Source organism: Fomitiporia mediterranea (assembly GCF_000271605.1).
Source record: "Fomitiporia mediterranea MF3/22 unplaced genomic scaffold FOMMEscaffold_4, whole genome shotgun sequence".
Taxonomy (NCBI): Eukaryota; Fungi; Basidiomycota; class Agaricomycetes; order Hymenochaetales; family Hymenochaetaceae; genus Fomitiporia; species Fomitiporia mediterranea.
In genome coordinates, this window is record NW_006760389.1 from 4,364,194 (window position 1) to 4,378,226 (window position 14,033).

Consider the following 14,033-nt stretch of genomic DNA (forward strand, 5'->3'; position numbering starts at 1 on the left):
GTCACTTGCTAATCACTCTAAGCTCGTCTCACAGGCGCAGCCTCAATCTCACAACCTGCTCAACTCATTCCACACACACTCGCAGTTCAACTTGCAGGGACCGAGCACGACCAAAACGTGGTGACGAAGACTACATCGAACGGCCTGAGAATGCGGTCATCCTTGTCCAACACAAATCCCACTCGCAGAAGAATGAGGCAGAGGCAGCTGGTGGTGTAGGGGTTGGGACTGTAGAAATGGCGTATTATTTACTATTTTTGTATTCTATAATTTAAATATAATTATATTCAATTAATTATTTGATATAAAATTGTATAGTAAGCAAAAGCAAGCTATTCAAACACTTGTAATGACTTGTAAGCATTATAAGCAGATATTACACTGTCACAAATTAATAAGTATGTCTTAACCTTGTAATTTAGGAAGTATATTATAATCACTTGTATAACTTGACAATTTATAAAATTATATCAGAAATTGCCAAGTTTTAAAAGTATTTTTTCTTGCTTATTTAACATTGTACTTTCCTTACTTAACCCCCCAGGAAGATTATAAGTAATTGGACAAATTTTATAAAATTTATAAAATATACAAGATTACAAGCAAGTATAATACTTAAGACTTTTTCGTGATGTTTTAGCCTCCTCCTTTCTTGCCTGGACCTTCTTCTCTTCCCTTTCCCTGTATTCCTTCTTCTGCCTAAGCTTTTCCCTGGTCTCATCTAAGGTCATAATCTTTGACATTCCATCATCAAATATTCATGAGTTCTCTATTGTTTTTCCTTTCTCCTTCTTGTATAGAGCATTCTAGAGCCTAGCATTAAGAAGGGAGGCCAGAAAAAGCTGTGCTGACTATAGAATAGGACTGTTAAGAGATGAGGAACAAAAAGAGAGAAAAAATTATTTATTTAGCAAATGTTACAGACTAATACTCTCAACCAATGTGTCATTAGGACTGTAGGTCAGTGTAGATCAGTGCAGATCAATGTAGATCAATGCCGATCATTTTACTCTCTTGTCACACTTTTTGAGCATTTTTAACAAATTATACAATATTAATTTAAGGACTGGTCCATTCAATATGATAAAACATACATATTGTAGCTCTGAAGTAGAGGAATACAATAATATAATTTTTATGTTGAACACTGTAGCATAAGTAGTAGTAAAAAATTTGTCAGTAGTCTCATATTTGGAATTCATTCAATTTCAGCAGTATTGAATTTCTATACACTTTTCTACTGAATCAATTTCCTTCAGAATTCATATATATATAGTACATGTATGTATCTACATTTCTCTATTTTTTTGAGTTTATTGGTTCAGTTATGCATGAATTAGAGGGGGGTGTTCAAAGGAACGTCCCTGTTTAAAGGAACAACCAATGCCTGTACTAAAAACCGTGTCTAAATCATCGGTCCGAAGGGAACCGACTAGTGTACCATAATTTCGGTCAACAACACCCCATGAATAAACTTAAAATCTGTACAGGGGGGGGTACCCCCCCTGTACAAACCTCAAAACTTGAGAAATACATTCATAATAATAAATATGGTAATATAGCCAACGCTTATGACAGTATCCCTGATTGCCTGTCACTTTGTCATCGGAGTTACATCTGTATTTAGTATAATTGATGATCAACATGTTCTCTCAGAACATTTGCCCTTAGCTATAGCATCTATGAATCTTGGTGTTACGGGAAGCAAATTTTGTCTAAATCTATCCTATCTCGCTTATATACAGAGTTTATGAAAATAGGATGCCTTTTTTCTAGCAGAATTCTTACGGGAAGTCATCCAATAATCCTTAATGCACTCGACCAATCACACTATGCATATGCGCGCATACATCGGGGCGTCTATGTACCGTGCTTGCATCTCCCAATCAATCTCTTTGGACTTTTCTGTATTGTTACGGAACGCTAGAAGACAGTTTTGCATCGATACGCCAAGTTGCGACGATTATTAATCCTGCCTCATGTCGCCATATTTAATTACTGAGCGGTTGGGAGGATGAGGTATGGCCTGCTCCACCCCGTAACTGCGTAACATGTCTTCCTCGACTGCTTCCAAAGTTGCAGCGCAGTAAGTCATCCACTTTCAACCCTTGCACCCGACGTAGTTGCATTGACAACTGTAATCCAGTTTCTTACAGTTCAGAATACAATATTCGAGCATAGGTGCGTTTGTGTAGTGGATTGTAAATAATACAATAAAATTTAAGGATTGCGACAGCTCTGCTTTGTTACGATTACACATTGACCTTCCAATCTGAAGGTGAGTCTGCCTCGTTTTGAGCATTACCGAATGTCCTATCTGAGATTGATAATAGTAAAGTATATGTGGGGGCGAAAGTTTCGCTTCTCGACTTTGCTGTATGTGTTCTGCCGATACGCCCTGGTTGCGAATGTCCTCTACGTATTTGCAGTCACTGGAAAGTTTCCTTCCAGGACAAGGGTATGTAGAAGCTAAAGTAATCTGATGTAAGATGTGTGCTGACAGTTATCTATCTCAAAGTACGCTAGGCATAGCTTATCAATGGCTTACTTCTGAGAATTATTTCGAACAGCTGCGACTCGATTTACCAGTTCATTGGGGCTCTTAGCGTCTTCGGGAGACTCGCGGTCGTTGGTAACAATGATTTCTAATACTTTTGAAGAGATTTTTTTGACTTGTTCTTGTGTAGCAGCGTTGACAGCCCGAACATACGCCGTGTTTGGATGCAATCGCATTATTCTCCTCCTACTCGGTCCTATGGCATTAGCATGTATGGCTCTCGATATTGTATGTTCTTATATGCGTCATTTTAAGTGGTTGAAGGCTGATGATATTGTTTATAGACTCATGTTCCAGGACTTAGATGTTCTGGATCTTCTGATAACTTCTCGTAAGTGTATCTTCATTCTCATCCCTTGTACTAAGACTCAATTTATTTTCATATCAGAGGTGGGGACAGATACTTTTTTTGTGCAGGTCTCAAGTCTGTATTCCTTATATCATTTTGTCTAGTTTCACTCGCATTGGCCATATTGATGCGCGTGTTCGAGTTCATAGCAGCTGTCTTAACAATGGTCCGGAGTCTTCTGGATTTCCGAATAGGAAGATCGTGGAAGATCGAACCAGGAAGTTTGATTATTGTCTGTTTCCGGCAAGGTGAGTCTCCATTTACTTGTCCGTGTATAAGACTACTGCTTAGCCATTTTATGTGCTAGGGATGATTTATATCATCTTCACAACTGTCCTTTCCATCATTGCTGCCATTTTGCAATATGTGAGTTACCAATTACTTGTACAAACGATTATCAGTACTGATAAGATTACCAGCGTGCTCCTGTAAGTCATCTCTGGGATAATTCTAGGTTACGTCTGACAGACGCGCATATTTTTATGTAGACGGGTTCCATCTTTCAGAGGCTCTTCAATGCTCTTAGCTTACCGTACGTCTTCTTTCCATTCTCGCTATCATTTACTGTGCTGAAAGGCGAAACTTACTACAGCTTTTCATGTCTTCTGACAGCTCGCTTCCTTCTCCAACTTCGTGAATGGCAAGAGAGAGGCTCTTTTCAGTCTACGAATTGCAATGATGGGATTGCAATGGACGGGGCGCAAACACAGCATGCGCAAACTCTATCAGCATTCAGAGCGGTTGTAGTCTTTGATGCTGCAGTGATAGACGACTTTGGTGATGGGGAATCTATGACAATGTCACATAGTACTGGTGGATGGGAATCTGACGGTCTCTGCACGTATAGGGGAGATGGAGTGATAGAAATGGAAGAACGATAATCGCGGGTGGCTTCTTGATATGTAGATGGTGATGTAGGATAGTGGGATAGAGTAAATTTGTATAGCACGAATGTAATAATATGCAATGTATCCAATGTGAACTTCAATCTGTCTGATTTTGGACTGGACCATTCATGCCGAGTATCCATTAAGCAGAGTGAGACTCAGGCTATGCAGTAAGCCTGCAGGGGTGTCTGGAAACTGCAAATACTATTAAACCGGGAGTTTCACAGGTTGTGTGAGAGATCCCGCCCAAGTGTTAGAAGTACGTTGAAACACAGAGTGTATTCACCTTTATAGGTTGGACGCTTAGATCAGCACTGTTCGAACAATCGACCATCCGAGTTTCTGTTTATTTTGCTGGGGCGAACGCAAAAATCTTGAAAGATGGCGAGTTACGGCAGGCGTCCAAGGTACTTATAGCTACATTTCAACACTGAATCCGAACAGACTTCAGAAGAAAAAAGTTAGGAGCCGATCAGCTTGTGCGTCGTCTGGTTTGACCAGAACGGATACTAGTAGGAACACTGAAAGGCACAGTTTTACGCAAGGAAAGAAAGATCCGAAGTCGATAGGAGCAGATATCTGTACCAGTTCAGGTTATTAGGATAGCACTTGAGACCGAACACTCGGCCATGCGCGGACAGCGCGCCTTACGAGAGTTATGCGGAGTTTGCACAAGCGTGTCGGGTGCGCGAAAGATTGGTATTTTATGTTGTCGAGGTGTAGAACGTGGATGGCTTCAGTGACTTGACAAGAAAGTCTGTCTTGCGAATGTAAGTGTTCGACTGGGAAATCCTAACACTAGTACTCGAGCTGGAGGCTGCTGGAGGGATTTTCTGAGTAGGAAGCGAATGGCTGTATGCGGATCACGTGCACGCTGGAGAACTTGGACCCGTAACTTTTAAGTCTCACTTTGATGAGGTTGCCTCATTTATTATCTACCCTTGTGCTGCACTCGGTTTTCTCCGCTATGCCCATGCGCGTATACGCCGGCGCGCCTATTTGTAGTTTTCGCATCTCTCAATCAGTCGATCTGAGCATGTTCCGTATCATGATTCATTACGCGAACGCTAGAAGACAGTGTTGCAGTGATACTCCAGGCTACGACGATTATAGATCCAGCAACATGTCACAATATTTAACTGCAGAGTACTTCGGAAGAGCAACGGCCTTGCCATCCTCTTCCTCATACAATGACTTCCTCGGCTGCTTCCAAGGTTGCTGCACAGTAGGCTGTCCATTTCAATGCTTTCACTCGACATAGATACGCTGACAGAGAATACTAGCTTCTTACAGTTCAGAATACAGTACTCGAGTATAGGTGAGTTCATTTATTATACACACGTTTGACCATCACTCCATTTAATGTTATAAATCATGACAGCCCTACTTTACTATGACTATGTATTGACCTTCCGGTCTGAAGGTGAGTCTGTATCGCTTGAGCACATCCAACGTCCTGTCTGAGATTAATACTAGTAAAGTACATGTGGGGAAGAAAATTTCGCTTCTCGACTATTCTTTATGTGTTCTGCCGATACGCCCTACCTGCAAATGTTCTTTACGTATTCGCAGTTACTGGAAAGTTTTCTTCCAAGACAAGGGTATGTAGCAGATTGAATACTACATTGTGGATGTGTCCTGACGTTAACCTCACATTGTAGCACGTTTGATACAGCTTATTAATAAACGCAGTTCTGAAAATTATTTTGAATAGCTGCGATTCGATTTACCAGTTTATTGGCGCTCTTAGTGTCCTTGGGAGAGCTGCAGTCGTTGGTAAGCTACTGCCTAATGCTTAGAGAACTCGTTTGTTGACTTCTCAATGTAGCCGCTTTGACTGCCCGAGCGTACGCTGTGTTTGGATGTAATCACATCATTCTCCTCCTACTCGGCCCTATAGCACTGGCGTGTATGGCTCTCGATATTGTATACTATCATGCGTGCTGCATAATGAAGAAAGCCTGATGTAACTGTTTATAGGCTCATGTCCCAGGGCTCAGATGTTCTGGATCCGTTGACAACTACTCGTGAGTGTCCCTCTAATACAGTTTGTCCACAAGGTAACTCAGCAATTATTATTCATGTCAGAGGTAGGAATACTCTTTTCGGGTCTTGAATCTCCATTTCTAATGACCTTCGGTTCAGTTTCACTTGCATTGTCTATCTTAATGCGTATATTCGAGTTTGTAGCAGCCATCCTAACTACATTCCGGAGTATTTTGGAATTCCGAGTGGGAAAGTCATGGAGGTTCGAGTCAGGGAGCGTGGCTATTGTCTGCGTTCAGCAAGGTGAGTTGCCATCTGGTATCTGCACATCAAATTACTGGGTAACCGATTTCCGTGTTAGGTGTGATGTATATCATCTTCTCGACTGTCATCTCCATCGTTGCCGCCTTTCTGCAATACGTGAGTTATCTCATCCTTGTGTCATGCGATAAACTGGGCTGACAAACCAACCAGCGTGCTCCTGTAAGTGATTGTGAGGTCATTGAGGACTATGCTTGACAGAGGTGCACCCTGTCACCTAGGCCGGGTCCATTTTTCAGCGACTCTTCAACGCTCATAGCCTACCGTACGTATCCCTTCCCACGCTTACAATCTTTCACTGTGCTGAAAGGGGGAAATCCTCTTCTCTAGCTTATCATGTCTCTTGACGGCTCGTTTCCTTCTTCAACTTCGTGAATGGCAAGAGAAAGGTTCTTTCCATTCTGCAAATTGCAATGATGGGACTGTGATGAACGGCACGCAAACGACACAACTGCAAACGATATCAGCATTCAGAGCGGTTGAAGCTTTTGATGCTGCGGTGATAGATGACTTCGGTGATGGGGAAGCTATGGCAGCGTTACATAGCAATGGTGAATGGGAGTCGGATGCTTCCCAAGCGTATATGGGAGATGGTGCGATGGAGATGGAAGAACGATAGGTGCACATAGGGTCTTGATGTTCACATAGACAGGATGTAGGATTGCCAGAATAGAGTACGGTTGTACGGCGTTTATATATTAGTATGCTGTGTACATAAAACACATTCAAAGCATCTGAAAGTTTACAACAGCGTCTGCTTCGAGTGCATAGCACTCATGATATGGGATCAAGAACCACAGTTATTCTTGTCCATCGAGCCGGTTTACACTCTGCAAATTCTAATTGGACGAGAACGGATCCAATAACCTGTGAATTATCATGGTGCCAAGGTTTGAATAAAGTAACTCTAGAAAATAATTGAGGACTATATTTCTCATGAGTTAAAAAAATTGCATAATAATATTTTGTTCAAAACTGTCCTCGTGACAAGAAATCAAAATTCACCACGCTGTTAGTTACTAGCGTCTCTAACGAGAGATAATCATTAGACAATACTGTAGATGGTATGGAAAGTTACAACCGATATGATACAATACGTCAAACATAGGAACACATCGGGATGCAAATCAAGAATCTCCAATAGGAGCTAGCTTAGCTTATGCTATTGTGAATGCTGGATTCGCACATAAATAGACAAATAAAAATAGCATGAGGGTTGCCTAATCATGCTTGCTCTGAGCATCTGAAGGGCACCGCCACTCGTCACCGATACATGATACTACCTGTGAAAGAGAGCACAGGATGAGGATCAGAGTTCATCAGGTCAATGTGCGATTGATGGAGCGCTCCACCGCGCAATTTCTTACATCACGAAGAGACGGGCCCCTATTTCGAAGGTTGCAGTGCAAATGGTACCATGGTAGATGATGAATCTCGCCATCTCCGTGTCTCGTGTACATCATGATGAATGGAAGCAGATGGTCGACCAAAATGTATCCGGTACCCGTAGAACGTTTGATCCTTACGACCGGATGGGAGAATGATTCTCCTAGTCTAAATATACATGTAAATCCCATGACCCTGCAAGCAGTTCGCAGAAGCTTTCCGTAACTGTGGAAGATATGCAATTGCGGACTCGTTTCTCCGTGTCAAAGCAGACAGACATTCGGCAAATGCCGATATATTTATTGAATACAGTGAAACCTCTCATTAAGCATTACTCTTGTTAAGCATAACCTCTCATTAAGCATGACATTTTAGGTCTACCATTACTCTTGTAGACACTAGAATTTTACTTGTTAACAAGCATAACCTCTTAACAAGCATTACTTTTTATGTCCACCAAGGGCAATGCTTAATGAGAGGTTTCACTGTACAATCAAGCGGATTTTTGTAGGCACTTACCGTGATCTCATGCCAAGAATGCGTGCCACCGCCATCCTGGATCTTTCGATGGGGTAAAGTGGCGCTGGTTGTCACTGTTCAAACAGATATCTGCTTCCCTTTTCTAAGCCGAGTTGTTTCTATATCGACGTTAGCGCTTTGCACCTGGACAGCCCTACTGAACACTCTGCCATGACGTGGATCCTCTGTAGCGCATTAAGTTCATCGTATAGCACAAAAGAAATCATACACATCTGTGACCCGATGATGTATGTGACTTCGACTAACTTAGGAAAGGGTACATCTTGGCTACGGGTGCCTCGATGAACATTTGTCAACCATCGGCTGCCTGTTTTCGAATAGTTCTGACTGTTCCGAACCACCGAAACCCTATTACTGAGGGAACCAGCTATTCTTAAAAACCTGATTTCACGGTATCGCGGGCAGCCTCGTGCGAGACTTGGGCTATCCATATCCCTTATGAATAATTGATCTACACTTCTTCGGAGTTTCAGTGACCAAAATGTTCTTCATATCGATTCTTATTCTTGTGTTCGGAGCTTCATCTGCTAACTAGGAAACATACTTGGGTTCGGTCTTCGGAGATCATGAAACCTTACCCTCACTACTACTAATAGGTCAATACAACGACTCGCATCTCAGGCAGCAATAAAACCTAATGAGTCAAGTGTCTGTGTTGTTGCGGTCACTGAACTTACTTGCCTAAAGTTCATCATATCGGCCAACATGCTCACGTAGCCCCATTTATAAGAGAAGGGGTTATGCGCTTGGCTTCAGCTCGCATCTACTGTCTCTGCCATGGCTTCCAAAATTGCTGCGCAGTTCGTCACATTATCATAAAATATGGTAAAATGTGATATAATAATCACCGTTGCAATTCCCCATACAGCTTCCTGCAGTTCCGCATCCAGTATTCAAGCATCGGTACGTCGTTAGCTCCTCCCCAGTCACTCTACGCTTTCTTAGCAGGAAAATTTAGCATTCCTCTACTACGACTATGCGTTGACGTTTCCCGCTGAAGGTATGTTATCATTCTTTGGGCGGTGCTTATGAGAAGACTGAAGCTTCTCAACCAGTCAAGTATGTCTGGGGCAAGAAGTTTCGCTTCTCGACTCTGCTCTACGTTTTCTGTCGATATGCCCTGGTGGCGAACGTGATATTTGTACTTGCTCAGACGGGCAAGCTTGGGAAAAGGGTGAGCAGGGACTTATATCCGTCATGTCTCTGCGATTAAGTATCTTATTCACGCTCTCAATGACAGTGAATCTTCCAAGGAGAGCCTTCTGCTTTTGGTCTAACGGAAAATTAGCTGTGATGCTTGGTACAAGTTCGATGGGGTGATTAGCGTTCTCGGAAGGGCCGCAGTCATAGGTATTTGCAATACCACGATCGCTCGTCCGTTACTGAGATTTATGTCTATAGCGGCTCTGACTGGCAGAACATACGCAGTTTATGGATGTAATAAATATATCCTTGCACTCCTGGGTTCTCTCGGGATAACATGTTTCATACTCGATGTCGTAAGTTTTCTACACTACGTACTAAAGATTGCCGCTCATGAACATTTTGCTAAGATGCATCTCCCTGGTCTCAGATGTCTCGGCTCATCGAGCAGTCAGACGTGAGTGTATACACTTGTATTTCTATAGCATCATCATTGACGAAAACATGATAGGGGTTTGTGATACAAATAAAATTTGATCCTTTCGTCAAATGTTGATTTCATATCTAGCGGCAACCTTACTATCCATTCTCATGTGTGTCTTCGAATTCTCAGCAGCGATACTTCTTATCGTACGAAGCCTATCTGAATTTCATATTGGTGGAACGTGGAAATTCGACAAGAATGGTTTTATGACAGTCGTGTTCAAGCAAGGTTAGCACTGTTAGGATGATTGACTAATCTACCGCATCTGAAGGCCACAATCTTTTTTTAAAGGTTTGATGTATTTTTGCGTTGTGTCAATATTCACGACTGCAGCTGCTGTCTTGAACTTCGTGAGTCCTTATAACACTTGCCAAATATGCAAACATAAGCTTACAACATTTTATTCATAGCGCGCACCTGTATGTCTGTGTGACTTCAACTCTGATTGGAAGCTGACTTCACTTTTTTTTAGTCAGGGACATTCTTCCAACGCCTTCCGAACGCATACACCCTCCCGTAAGTCTTCTGCAATACGGCCTCTGGAAACTATGCAGCTTATTCTGTTCTGGGATTAGGTTGTCGTGCACGTTGATAGCACGATTTCTCCTTCAACTGCGTGAATGGCAAGGGAAGGACGTTATTGGAGGCGACGGCATTCATGATACGGGTGCACAAGACCAGCATGTGCAAACACTGTCGGCTATTCGAGCCAACACGATGGTTGACTCCTTAATTTTAAGCGACTTTGGAGACGGGGTGCCTGCAGCTATGTCATACGAAAGTGCATTTGAGACAACGTCTACCCATACACATGCCGATGTCAATTCAGAAAAGGCGCATTCGGAGACGACTCAGGTGAATGAGGCCCCAAGGCATGATTTCTCCGAGTCCAAAGGCAAGCAGACGAATATCGAACCACATGATTCGTCTGACTCTGAGAGACAATCCGACGCTTGAATTTTTTTTGTTTTTTTGTTTTTTTCGGGGCATCTTGTAATTCTTGTTACAGTAGATCTATAAACTTCCTGAGTGCTAAAGTGGCCAAACTATTTTATGTACTGATCTCCTACGATTATAATTTATTTAACGTTTCTGCCCAGATGCACAGTCTAGCTAGGTAATTATCCTCTATGCGCTTAAGCCATACTTATCTGGACACGCACTCACGCGAATATCGACCTAGCAACCGGATTTAGCAAGTTCGACTTCTAGAAACAAGTATGCTTTCCCGAATCAGAATAAAATTCACAGACAAGTTTCTGCATAAGGAGGATGACGAGCATTCGGCTTCCCGCTTTTGACAAAGCTTGACTTCTCCCACATTCCTTGCTTTTGTTGAGTTACCGATCATTGTTCGCAACAATGCGCTCACTCAGTGGTATTGTAGAAGCAAAGTCTGTATTCGCGGGCGGCCCATTCCCTTCAGGCTCTTCTAGTTAATGAAACCTTCTGTAAGTCTACTGTATAATGTTGTTTTTCTTGTTCTGACTATCAAGTTTAGCCACTTGACATGCTGAATGCTTGCACGTAAGTTAGTTTACCATAGCACTCTCCTCGGAAGTGCTCGGCAGTTTGAAATCCTGTGCATTGATTCTCACCGCGTGAGTATAAAGCTTCTGAATCGGGCTTCTGGCCTTCTATATCAACGAATCACTTGTGACTTGATACATGAACTATGTTATGTCGCCGCGCAAAAGCTCGGAGACATCATTCGATTGATCACATGCGACACCGAGCATATTTACCTATTTATATCACACGTAGATATATAGCTGGCTGGTAAATTTTTGTATGGGAGCACATTGACGAATCGCAATCATGAGCGAAGCCAACTCAACAGCAACGGATACGGGAGCCCTAGTCATTCCTGCATTGGATGATACAGTACGTGCATTATAAGAATTATTATGACTCGTGTTAATTCTTTATTTCAGCTCGGTGCTCTATACATTGGTATTCTGTGAGTTCTCTGTTTATCGTCTCGCAAAATTTCACCATTTACAAAACCTTCTGTAGATTGGCAATGGCGTAAGAGCATTAGTGTCGTCGAAATAGTGCTAGTACTGACTTGTAATAGATTATGGGGTGTTGCCTCTTTACAGCTGTTCTATTACTTCACGGTGAGTACTGCATCCGTGTTGGCTTGGTCCTTTGTATGTTTGCTTAATACGAGTTATTCAGCGCTTCCCTCGTGACAGTTGGAGTACCAAAGTCTTGGTTTGTTTTCCAAGGAATCACGAATACCATATCCTGAGTGTTTAGCATAGGTACTTGTTGTCTGGGGACTCGACACTATTCATCAAGGCATGATCTCACATGCAGGATATATTTACACCATAAAGCAATATGGAAACATATCCTTCGTTTCTCATGTCGAGTTAACGCTTGAGGTATGTAGTAAATACGTCTTCTTTGTTCTGCATTAAATACATTTTACAGTTAATGATTCTGATAAGCGTAAGTCAGAACAGTACATTACAATAATGTGCTTATACTAAAATATTTAATAGGGCATAAACTGCTTGATTGTCCAAATTTTCCTAGTAAATCGGGTGTGGAAGCGTAAGTAGTTAGTGTTACACATCGACAGTACCACTGACAATCGTTAAAGTCAGCCAAGGTAACAAATGGCTGGTAATCTATCTCATGATCACAGTTCTTGCTGCATTCAGCTTTATTACCTGTGAGTCGAGTGGAAAATTAGCTTGTATTGGGACTCATCATTTGTGCTGTCCAGCATATTTTGCCAAAAGGTATATATTATGCACAAATAGGAGACTTATACCTGACTCGTCTATGAAGTATCGAAGGAAGCACATTCTCAAATGTGAAATCACGGGAATGGCTTGGGCGAGCAAGTGAAAGCCTTGTCGTGATATCTGACTTCTCAATTGCTGGCTCACTCATTTACTACCTTCAACGCTCTCGTACCGGATTCAGAAAGACGGAAACAATGGTCAACAGATTAACCATTCTTACAGTTAACACTGGGCTTTCGACGAGTATTGTAGCAACGCTTACGCTCATATTTGTAAGCACATCCTTAGTCGGCTGTCTTCATAATTCTTTGCTAAACTTGCTTCCTTTGAAGTTATCTGCCTACCCGCATAAGTATATTTATACTGCGTGTTTTGTGAACATTAGCAAATGTACGTCTCTGAAGTCACTATAATTCCGACCGAGCAATTGATTCAGAAACAATGCGTTGCAAAGTGTATACGAATGCATTCCTCGCAACGTAAGCTCAAACAGTGCGGTGTATTCTCTAGATAATGACGTAACAATTATCTAGCTTGAATAGTAGGAGAAGCTTCCAGGAGGACGAAAGCGAAAGGACAGAAGAATTGCAATCAATTGCCTTATCTAAGCTCCGGAATATTGTTCGTGGACGAGGGACGAGGGACGATTTAGAAGGACGAGCACACGTCCTTTCTATACAGGTACAGACTGATACTACGTTTAGTAGGGAGAATACAACTGGAAAGGACTCGGTGCGTTCTATCTGTTCTCTTTTCAATAACACATAGCTTCTAAGGCTGACTACAAATTCATAATCATCTGATAAAGAAACCTGATATTCTTGATATTACCCCGGAAGTAGCAGAAAAGGGCACCTCTAAGGTGGATGTATAATCTGTACTACAAGCAGACAGTTTGTCTGTTTCACAGATGCCCGATTCCTCGATGTATGCGCTTATGTAATAATATAAATAACAAATGACATCATTAGGCCAGAGATGTTGCTGTAGCTCTGTATGAATAATGATTTTTACCGCGCATTCATAACGAGAGGGAATATGGCTGTTATTCCGGTGCTCCAATTTCTCCCTAGCCGACAATCTCGGTCCCTTTGACATCTCGGCAAAAGCACTACTCCAGTTTCTGCGAACCGGTTCCTATTCATTTCCGGGACGCGGCACTTCACGTCGGACGAAGATTACTGTCATTTTCATAAATATTGTCACACGCGCGATTCGTGATTTTCGTCACACTAAGTACACTCAAATACAAAATCTATCATAACTCAACTAATACTTAACCAAATTACATGATCTAAGTTGTAAAAAATATAGTTTTAAAGTGTCTTTCATATCCCAGAAAAAATAAAGTAAAATGAGCAAAAATTGAGTAAGATACAACACAATATGTGAGTTTTCTCTATATTTCATGTATATGAGTTTTCCTGGCCCTAAAACTGATTGTACACTACTATAAACTAGTCTAAATGAAGAATATAACTTTATTGTTAATTTACATATTGAATTCTAACTAGGATACAGAATACACATATAAGTATAATACATATTTAAGTTTGCTAAAATAGAGCATTTCCCCCCAACCTCTCTACACTCAGGGAAGGTTCTTCTGAGTATTATTCAT

The 14,033-nt window shown here is 41.7% G+C and overlaps 4 protein-coding genes across 4 annotated transcripts; all 4 read left to right on the top strand.

Annotated features, from left to right (window-relative positions):
* Positions 1–2,051: 2,051 nt before the first annotated feature.
* Positions 2,052–3,787, top strand: FOMMEDRAFT_154517 (uncharacterized protein; the record flags this gene model as incomplete). The annotated part of the gene is made up of 12 exons (XM_007265005.1): positions 2,052–2,086; positions 2,147–2,181; positions 2,237–2,278; positions 2,334–2,458; positions 2,533–2,632; positions 2,688–2,785; positions 2,842–2,888; positions 2,946–3,154; positions 3,214–3,272; positions 3,326–3,334; positions 3,395–3,438; positions 3,499–3,787. 12 exons carry the CDS (start codon positions 2,052–2,054, stop codon positions 3,785–3,787), a joined length of 1,092 nt encoding a protein of 363 aa, XP_007265067.1.
* A 1,248-nt stretch (positions 3,788–5,035) lies between these two features.
* On the top strand, positions 5,036–6,744 carry FOMMEDRAFT_105526 (uncharacterized protein; the record flags this gene model as incomplete). The annotated part of the gene is made up of 11 exons (XM_007265006.1): positions 5,036–5,111; positions 5,175–5,216; positions 5,270–5,393; positions 5,508–5,569; positions 5,622–5,719; positions 5,774–5,820; positions 5,937–6,082; positions 6,141–6,199; positions 6,254–6,262; positions 6,322–6,365; positions 6,431–6,744. The coding sequence occupies 11 exons, from the start codon at positions 5,036–5,038 to the stop codon at positions 6,717–6,719; spliced, it is 996 nt and encodes a 331-aa protein (XP_007265068.1). The 3' UTR covers positions 6,720–6,744.
* Positions 6,745–8,803: 2,059 nt separating this feature from the next.
* Positions 8,804–10,610, top strand: FOMMEDRAFT_145799 (uncharacterized protein; the record flags this gene model as incomplete). The annotated part of the gene is made up of 12 exons (XM_007265007.1): positions 8,804–8,826; positions 8,895–8,929; positions 8,985–9,026; positions 9,082–9,199; positions 9,315–9,376; positions 9,428–9,525; positions 9,580–9,627; positions 9,737–9,881; positions 9,945–10,003; positions 10,064–10,072; positions 10,126–10,169; positions 10,229–10,610. 12 exons carry the CDS (start codon positions 8,804–8,806, stop codon positions 10,608–10,610), a joined length of 1,065 nt encoding a protein of 354 aa, XP_007265069.1.
* Positions 10,611–11,471: 861 nt separating this feature from the next.
* FOMMEDRAFT_27450 (uncharacterized protein) lies at positions 11,472–13,286 on the top strand (the record flags this gene model as incomplete). The annotated part of the gene is made up of 14 exons (XM_007265008.1): positions 11,472–11,537; positions 11,588–11,613; positions 11,731–11,773; positions 11,835–11,870; positions 11,921–12,043; positions 12,093–12,110; positions 12,164–12,215; positions 12,265–12,336; positions 12,391–12,406; positions 12,456–12,684; positions 12,745–12,802; positions 12,867–12,891; positions 12,946–13,144; positions 13,221–13,286. The coding sequence occupies 14 exons, from the start codon at positions 11,472–11,474 to the stop codon at positions 13,284–13,286; spliced, it is 1,029 nt and encodes a 342-aa protein (XP_007265070.1).
* Positions 13,287–14,033: the final 747 nt, after the last annotated feature.